The 9583-nt window shown below is 38.2% G+C and overlaps 1 protein-coding gene and 1 long non-coding RNA gene across 2 annotated transcripts; both read left to right on the top strand.

Moving 5' to 3' along the window:
- The first annotated feature begins 3081 nt into the window (after positions 1-3081).
- Positions 3082-5841, top strand: LOC110836983 (uncharacterized). The gene is made up of 2 exons (XM_022078749.2): positions 3082-4002; positions 4329-5841. The coding sequence occupies exons 1-2, from the start codon at positions 4000-4002 to the stop codon at positions 5508-5510; spliced, it is 1185 nt and encodes a 394-aa protein (XP_021934441.2). The 5' UTR covers positions 3082-3999; the 3' UTR covers positions 5511-5841.
- A 2390-nt stretch (positions 5842-8231) lies between these two features.
- LOC110835207 (uncharacterized) lies at positions 8232-9583 on the top strand. The gene is made up of 2 exons (XR_002544828.2): positions 8232-8662; positions 9170-9583. It is a non-coding gene; the product is annotated as an uncharacterized LOC110835207 (long non-coding RNA).

The raw sequence follows: 9583 nt of genomic DNA, 5'->3' as shown, positions 1-9583 counted from the left end.
AAGTGAATACAATAATAATTTCAGAACCGAAGAAACTTATGCTCGTAATCAAAATGTTTGGTTAAAATTAATGTTGATTTATAACCCCGTTGATTTGGGGGGGAACCCTCCAATTTACAGTAGAATTACTTCTCCTAAGTAACTCGAAGGACACTAAAGAATATACAGGATTATTTTAAATGGGAAATAACTTTGCTTTTCCGTTGATACATTATTCTTAATGCAGTCGTAAAAACTCAGTCAACTAGGTACGAGCGGTCTGAGCTGAAATTTATGTCGTCTCCACTATAAATGAAATGTGAATGTCTGAGACTTTGCTTTGTGGTACCTGCTTGTATTTTGATATGATGTTACGTGTTCAGTAGAAACATAGTCTGGCTTGTGTTCTCTCCTGCTGTGAAACGAATTTACTATTTTCAAAAGGGAACGTCAGAACGAATTGCTAAGACTTTTGTTCGTTTTTTACCACAAACTCTGTTTCTTTTTGTTATAATTTTTTCACGATTTAAGAGTACCTAGTGTGGATTTATTCGAATAAAGAGTGGAATATTTTGACAGAAAATTTATAACGCTGGCAACAAATCATGATTTAAGATTACTTGTCAGATGGAATTCGCAGTTATTGCGTCTAGATCTGGCACCCAGTAAGAAGACTTTTAAATCTGTGTTGCTTCGTGTTGAACCTTCATACAGTCTGACATAAGAACGAAAGAATAAAATCAGAGGATTTGTGTGGAAGGCCGGAAAGTTTCACTGTTAACAGCTTACATTATGATAAAACTTATGTTTCTGTATACCAGTGTCACAGAACATAACCACAAATAAACAATCTCGGAACTTGAAGACCATCGTACCAAAAACACGGAAACGGGTAAGCCGTGGCTTGCCATGAAAATATACTGAGTTGCTATACCAATGTCTAGCACATTCTCACTCTTCGCACGGGGCACACGGGCCTTCTTAGCTCTTCCCATGCAATCTTCCAGTTTTAACGTCATGAGTCCTCAACCACATTCCTCTTCCAGCAGTTGGTATATGTCTCTGACGACATTTATTTTCGTGTCAGTGTAAGAAATTAATGATGACATCTCGGATATTCTGGAAAACAAATTTTGTCTTTCAATGTCGTCATATATCATCTTTATGTGCTGGTATTAAGGGGCAGATTAATCCACAACTTGGAAACAGAAACAAAAAAGTTTATTCTTACGTCAAGACAACAATATATTCTAAAAACAATTGCTAATATTCTGTTCGAGAACTGATATTATCCTGTCTGCTTTCCAGAACGCTGAAGATTAGGATACAGAAAATAATTTTGTTAAATGACTTTCTTTTGCGAGAATTGTGGAATTTTATTCTAAAGGAAGAACGTACATTGTAAGTGTATGAGGAGACAAGTTATGAAGACCGCAAGTGTATAAAACTGACTCAGGACTTCTTTTCATTTCCTTAAATGACTGTTGTCAATTTCCTATAAACGAAACAAAGCATGTAACTTATTAAATTCCCGCAACATTTAGTTGAACCACTTTTGGATTCGTAAATTAATTAACGCCATATTTAAACTTTAAGGCCTGACTGACAACCTGGGGCAGAGTCCTTCTTGAATAGCTAACAGGCGCTCAGATGATAAAGAATAATTTTTATCGTGGTCACAACAGCACGCCACTGGTTCCTGTCTTGTGCGAGATCAATCCAGTCTGCCCCCTTCCATATTATTTCTTTTAGGGCCCATTTTGATATTATCCTCCCACTGAAGTCAAATATCTTACAAGTGGTATCTTCTTTCGTGTTTCCGACTAAAATTACTTATAAACTTTTCGCCATTCCCATGTCTGCTACATCCCTCTTCAGGCCGAATGTCTCCCTAGTACCAAACTCCCAGACTCTCTGGAACCGCGTTCGTTCCTTGATGTGAAAGACCACGTTTCACACCCACTCCTCAAAATTTATAGGACCTTGAAAGGTGTCCTGACTGAAATCAAGATAAAAGCCTTCAAGACTTCGGGACTTCCCCACTGAGGTTGCATGACCAATCTGTCGTAATGATGTTTCTTTTTGATCAATCCGCCATCTCTCTCATTCACTTTCTGTATTTCTTCTCCCATCTAATTAATTCATTTCATGGGTGTCCAACACCTAGCATCTCATCAAAACTAAAAAAAAGGCAATTAGTGGAAGCTGAAGCTCACGCTGTGGAATGGGATTATAGGTCGCACAAACAAATTTCAGTACTTTTAGTTTCGGCTATAACATTCAGAATAAAACATTTTTTCGATTTTCTTCTGAAAGTGCTCTATCTATTGTTGAGTTAGCTAGGGGTTATTGTTAAATATTTTTAGTATGCGTTTCTAATTTTATATAAATATTTACATTCACGATGTCATCATCATGTACTCTGTATGTATGTGTAGCTACTATATGGCTTTTATCTTTTAAATTTGCACCCGATGTTGGTAAAGACTGGCAGAAACTTGAAGGACAAATACTAATGCAACGGAGTGCGCATTATCTAACACAAAATATGCATACTTCATGTCAGGTGGTTCGAAATAACATTCAAAACATTTCCATTCGCTAGAATCAGAAAATTCCGCCACGCCTGATATAAAATTAACATTTTAATTAGTTACTAAGCGTGTGAAATCCAGTAAACAACATTAAAACCTTAATGTTAATTAAAACAAATACATAGCATCATGCCAGAAACGTGTATCAACATATTCGCATAATCAGCAACATTTGGTCCAGCAATATAAAACAGTGGCACGTACGACGTATAGTTGGCATAGTGTCATTAAATAAAATAAGAAATCAGAAAGAGTGGCCCCACATTTTGAGTTCTGCTACGGACCGAACCGTCTCAAGGCAAAGTAACTTCAGAGGTGATTCCAAGGGAAATGGGGTAAAATGTTTTGTCATGGAAAAATCCCTCAGCACAGAAACAGTAAATGCAGGATGTTGTGGTCTTTTGGATGTGGTTTCTTGTCCCTAACTGGACCTCGGTGTCTTTCGTCGTATTTTGTGAAACGGATGGATAAAAAGAAGGAAAAGTTATTCAGTTCTTCTCATATGTTCGAAATACCAACAACAGAGACCTATGAGTTTCGGAAACAAAATTATTCACACTCATAATCAAACGAGTGGTGAACTGGTGAATGTGACAGCTATGAGTCTCTGCTCAGACCCGGTCTGTAAGACGAGGAACTTTAATTTTGGGGAGAATGTTCCTTGGAGAAGTTATCTTCACTACAGAGAGATTGTTCTTCCTACAGAAGAAACCAGAAGAGTATCAGGAGGAAAAACAAATTTATATACATCGTAAGCGTTCTGCTGTCAGAACAGGCTTGTATGAAGAAGACAACTTAATCAACATTCTTGGGTTTAGGGATAATATCTTCCGATACTCAACGACACATGACATTCGGGACGAAATTTGATATCCCACTTGTAAATCCACGGCGATACCACGACGATTGGGATCGCAACGTGGACACGTAACACCATCTACAGTGCAGATGAGTCTCGAGATCCCATATGACATGACGACACCGGGCGTGACGCGGAGGATTTAGCCATATAATCTTTGTTCATGGATTGGATTTACGTGATATTATCGTTAATGACGTGTTGTACTATAACGTAACTTAACTAGTGCGCATGACGTGAACAAGAATTAGGCCTGTATGCAACATACATCTATTAACATATTGATTCCCGACGAGGTTAAACTCTTATCTTTTTTGTTTCGTTATATTTTACTGACTTCAGATTATCATCTGGGTTACTAACTGGACAGATTCCTTATCTTCTAAATTTGCCCTTTCGTACAATACAAATAGCACACGTCAGTACTCCTGACCTAAAAAGTGTTCAGAGGAAATCTGAGGAAACCGGAAAGCTACAACCACATCCTCCGATTTAAGTCGAACAAAACCCAGATGTTGTGAATCTGGCGGTGTCATCTCAACGAGATCGCGTGCTGAACACCACACCATGGTAAGCTGCATCTTACATTTCATATCAAATATTGTTGTAAGGCTTCCGTACAGTAACTATCTACATGGAACAGAATCCTTCTTGAGTAGCTGACAGTGTCCAGAAAGTTTCTTAGTTCTACAGAGTATTCTAAAGTACTGAAATATTAATATATTCATCAGTGTTTGAGATGAGTCCTTTTATTTTACTGTGGTCACTGTTCTGGAAGCTATAACTAAGAATGTGCAGATGTACAGAAAACAATCGAACAGCAGCCCACACGTTCTTATGCCCATCACTATACTGACAGACTATACTAATATTTAATTTATATATTTTAATTTCAGGCCATCTTCACTCTACTGGAACATGCTGTCGTCTTGATTTGTGTAACAAATAGCATCGCTTCACCACCCCTATCAGCGGAAGGTGGAAACGCCAAGACCAAGTACCGACGAATGCTTCTACCAGATGCACATTCATTTCTCAGCAACTCGTATGGTTCTGATTTTGCCTGGAACACAAGAGGCTCGCCTAGAAATGTGAAAACTTCTTCGTGGTTACCAAGTAACAACATCGATGTGCCAGTGAAGACAAAGCCATATGGAAATATTAAACGACCATTAAGCCAGTCATCAATTGTCTTCAAAGAAAATGTTGATACCCCATTCAAGTTTCCTGTCACCAATACTCCTTTAAGGAATCGACACGAAGAAATGACAAACACCTGGTTTGAGGGGGATGGTATTGAGCAGAGAATGTTGTTGCCTGAAGGAAAAAGTATACCAGAAGAAATGTATGGACCAGACTATATTTGGGATACAAAAGGATGGCCCAGATATGTGAAGACTGCACCTCAGCCAGAGTTCAATTACATGAAAAACTCTGGTAATAACAAATTTTATAGAGACTCGCCAATTATTTTTGAAGACAATCCACCAGTATCTTTAAACTTTCCATACAACAATCTTCCACAAAGAAGTCAACAAAATTACCATAAAAGTCAGTTCCAGGAAGAAAAGCCAAACTCCTTGCCCGAATCGGATGGAATTGAACAAAGAATGTTGTTGCCTGAAGGACAAAGTATACCAAAAGAAATGTATGGACCAGACTATATTTGGGATACAAAAGGATGGCCCAGATATGTGAAGACTGCACCTCAGACAGTGTTCAATTACATGGAAAACTCTGGTGATAACAAATTTTATAAAGACTCGCCAATTATTTTTGAAGACAATCCACCAGTATCTTTAAAATTCCCATACAACAATCTTCCACAAAGAAGCCAACAAAATTACCATAAAAGTCAGTTCCTGGAAGAAAAACCAATCTCCTTGCCCGAATCGGATGGAATTGAACAAAGAATGTTGTTGCCCGAAGGATATAAAATGCCCGAAGAAATGTTTGGGCCCAATTATATTTGGGATACGAAGGGATGGCCTCGATTTGTAGAAACAACTCCCGAACCGAAACGGAAAGGTGTGGAAATTCCTTTCAGGTCTAAACCCAGAGGATTGTATGTTGGATGATATTTGTTAACACACAAGAAATTTTTGGTAATAAACACGCTTAACGTACCAGATATCAGAATTTGATGAAGACTAAGTTTTGATTTATAAAATATGCAGTGGAAATGTGAGAAATCCGCGAGAAGGGACTGTGATGTTAGCAAACAGTGAGGAAATATTAAGTCAATAGAAGGGGGAAGTAAAATAGTTTCGGCGCAAAGAAATTAATTTGCACTATCTGGAGATAATATGTGCATGTGTGTGTGTAGCAAGGAATATTGTATTGTCTTCTATGACATTTATTTCTAAGAATTATTCATAAATACAATAAAACAACTACGTTTATAATTAATGTGAAGTGTCTAGTTTTCATCAATCTTCTGCACATTCGTACATCATAAGATTGTGTGAATTAAGTTCATTAAAACAGATATTCAGTACAGATCATATTCATAACAACTGTGTTGTGTACAATGAGATACGTTTCGTTTCAGGATCTCTTGCTTTATTTAAAGACTAATTTCTTTGTCGGCGTTGTTATTATGGATTGTGACGCCGTGTGGACTCGTACGTAGATACCGACGTCCGCAGACACATTCTGTCTCCATCTTCAAGGCGCCCTGAAGATGAAGACATTTCTCTGAAATGTTGGCATTTACCTGTGAGTCCACACCACGTTCTTAGGAAGTACGCCCATGCTGAATGTGAGATTTGATGTTATCACGGCTGTAAAAGCGTCGATGTTGGTCTTTTGGTTTGTAGCGCCGCTTTGACTAATAGGAACCCACGCTCCACATTCATCATATAAAGCAACGTGCAAAATTATGTTTCTGTGCATTTTCCTCTGAAACGAGACCGACGAAGGCTATTGTAGGTCGCACGTCTCTCGAGTTTACGTGCAATATGCCATATTTTCCGCGTTCTTTGTCCTAAGTTATTTCTACTTATGTGACCTTGTTTATTATTTGGCCTAGACTTTTAAGTTGAAGCATTACGAACACCCCCTCCCCCTAGCTCCCAGCGACATGTTTTATAGCCCATAACAATAAACGCCTATGCCCACATGTTATTCTGAAAAAGGCCTACTTAACATTTATACATAATCACCTGAATTGTTTAAGTCTTTATAGCTCAGTGGTTGCTATGCGTATCACCTACTTTAATACACAGAGTCAAGATATGGGTATCATTTGGTCTTCAGAATAAACATCAGCGGCTTACCTAAACATTATAAAACTGATCATTGTGACGGAGACCCAGTGCGGCGCATGGAGCTAGACCTCCGAGGTGGATTTTAACTTTTACTAAGACGAGGTGTTTCTGTTCCTTCTCGTTCCTATTTATTATTCGCCTCTTCACCTTTCCCTATTATTCTTAATCTTTGTCCTCTTCCTGTTCTTTCTCTCTTTGTTTAACGACGGAGCATCAAACGCTTATGTAATGCAACCGTCCTGGATTACGCAATAAATGGGATAGAATTTAAGAAAGTGGGTTTAACGTACTACAGCAGTATTTTCTTGGAGTAACTGAGTAAAATCATTAAATGCCTGTCAGAATAGCGAGTCTCCACGCTGAGAAAAGGTATCTTGTACTTGCAGAATGCGAAGGAGGATGATTTCTTTGTCTCTCCTTCTTTAACCTCGTCTACTTCCACCTTTCCCACCCATCTTGTATTATACGTCATTACTCTCTTAGTCAGCGGTAAAACTGTTCACCAAGCTCCATTGTCATCCGAACAGTCAGCGTAATAATCAGACAAATGACCAACAAATTGTAGCCCCTTCCTTCCTTTCCTAGAGAAATCAATGAAAATTACTAATCAGGGAAGCGAATACTGGTCGACATTCAAATTTGATACCTCCCTATAGAAGACATAACTCTATCGTTCAGTTACTCTTTTTAATAATGTTATCTAATCTTTCAGCAGCTCTGTCAGTCGGTCTGTAACTGAGGAAATCAATGAAAAATTCCCAGTCATAAACACTGACCTTGAGCTTTGAATGATAATATCACGACTATGAAGTAGAAAAAGTAATCTCAAGGTCTTTCAAATTACTAACACACTGTTCTTTTACTGTAATAATACTTACTGAATAATGATGATTTCACTAGAAACTACGCTATAAAACAATGGCAGTACCACATTTTTTATATCTGTCTGAATCCCTCAGTCAAATGTCGCGTAGTTTTTTTTTTAAATTAGGCTACGACCACTGATTTCGACATTTCCCAACTCATAATTCATCTTTTATCTTTCGACTTCAGAAAGTCTGAACAACGGACATCATCGTCAAATAAACCAGAAATGAAAAAAGGTCAGTGATTACCATCATGTTTTTTTTTCGCAGAATTAATTGGATAGAATGTCTTCAGTTGAAAGCGCATCGTTAAATAACACAGATAAATCCACGATTACTTAACCGATTAGAATTCTGCAGTGGTGACTCTGTGTTAAGTTCGAATCTCAGTAGAATTACGAGCTTTACGTGTTGTTCTGACAGAGAATTCACGAGATTTTCCTACCGGGATAACATATCAAAATATGCCACGACCACTTCAATTCACACCCTTTACCTATTCACTATTCATAATCATCTATCCATCTCACTCGATATACCATAATCTATACAGCTGAAACAGGATCGTTAAATAAATTAAAAAGCCAGACTTCTTTTACTCATCAATATTTTATAATTTCCAGGGTAGTGTGTTAAAAATTAAAATTATTCATTACAAGATCCCAGGTGTTGACAACGCCATGCAATTAACGAATAATCAAACAACGACGATGCAGACGCCGAAGAACTTTACATCCCTGCCTCATGCTAGCCCCGATGCAGTCATAGCAATGACGTCACTCTTCGTGATATCGTGTTCCTGATTCCTAACAGTTCCAAGAAAACTTTCTGCTGTAAAACGAGTTTAGGTTTTGAGCACGGTCTCACGAATGCAATTGTAGAGATTACTATTTAGAAGACGTAATCATTAATTGGGGGTACAGCGATGAGTAACACGAAGCCATTTGCTTGTTTGTTCCGTGCCTTTAAGCACAAAAACAGTACATAACGGAGAAACACAAACCAGTTTGTATATAATCATACGCAGTTAAGGTTCTACCTTCAGAGGAGACTGGCAGTACGACTTGGAAACATTGTCTCACTCAGCATTCCACAGTAAGTCACACTCTTTGTTTGCAATGATACAGAATGACAAAGTATTTTTCACTCAGTGTTAAGTGCACCACTTTCTGTAGCAAACAATATCGCTACGTTTATGTGCTCGATCACAGGATAAATTGCTGTTGTTATGATCTGAGGTCCTCAGAGATGACTGCTTCTGGGTTGTAGTACAATGTATTTAGTAAGGTAGAAGTTCAACGTTTCAGAGCTGCTTGTTGCCTCCATCATCAGGACAAGTCAAACACCCCTGTAATGTTGTCAAACTTCTACCAGACCACAAGGCGCTACAACCCAAAAGACATCCATCTTTAAATAGCTACAAGTTTTCCTAACTTTCCAAACTTTGTAATGGACATACAGAGTTTTCTCGGAGACAGGAATTGAATTAAAATAACAATTGAATATTTAAATACAATTTAGATTAAGAATATTGCTGCTGTTTTATTCAGCCGCGGAAACATAAGGACAAGGACCAACAAAGTTAATTTGTTCTGTTTTCAGACGTTTACACCATGAGAGTTCTACTGATGTGCCTTGTTACCATAGCAACAGCAGGACTATGCCTTGCAGCGCCTGTGGATAATGACGTCAGTAAAGATGATGATTACAATTATGGTCAATCGGAAGAAGACCCATCGTTTATATACCAGGAGATGATCCTACCCGGCCGGGACACACTTCCCAAGGAGTTCTTCGGGCCTGAATATGTGTGGGACACGAAGGGATTCCCTAGGCGAGCGGAGGTGTCTCAGTCTCAGGTAGACACCGGCAGCGTGTCCTCCATACGCAAAAACCAGAAAGCACAGAAACTGAGATGAAGTTGAAAAAATCAGGCCCCAGTGTTCTAAAAACACGTATGAAAATTGAGGTGTAGTACAAAATTAATTAAATAAAATTTGAAATAGCCAATGAAAA

Source organism: Zootermopsis nevadensis, unplaced genomic scaffold (assembly GCF_977971745.1).
Source record: "Zootermopsis nevadensis isolate Lab colony 2312 unplaced genomic scaffold, Znev_1.0 Znev_ptg000002l, whole genome shotgun sequence".
Taxonomy (NCBI): Eukaryota; Metazoa; Arthropoda; class Insecta; order Blattodea; family Termopsidae; genus Zootermopsis; species Zootermopsis nevadensis.
The sequence above is the reverse complement of the archived record's forward strand: the minus strand, read 5'-3'. Positions and strand labels throughout refer to the sequence as shown.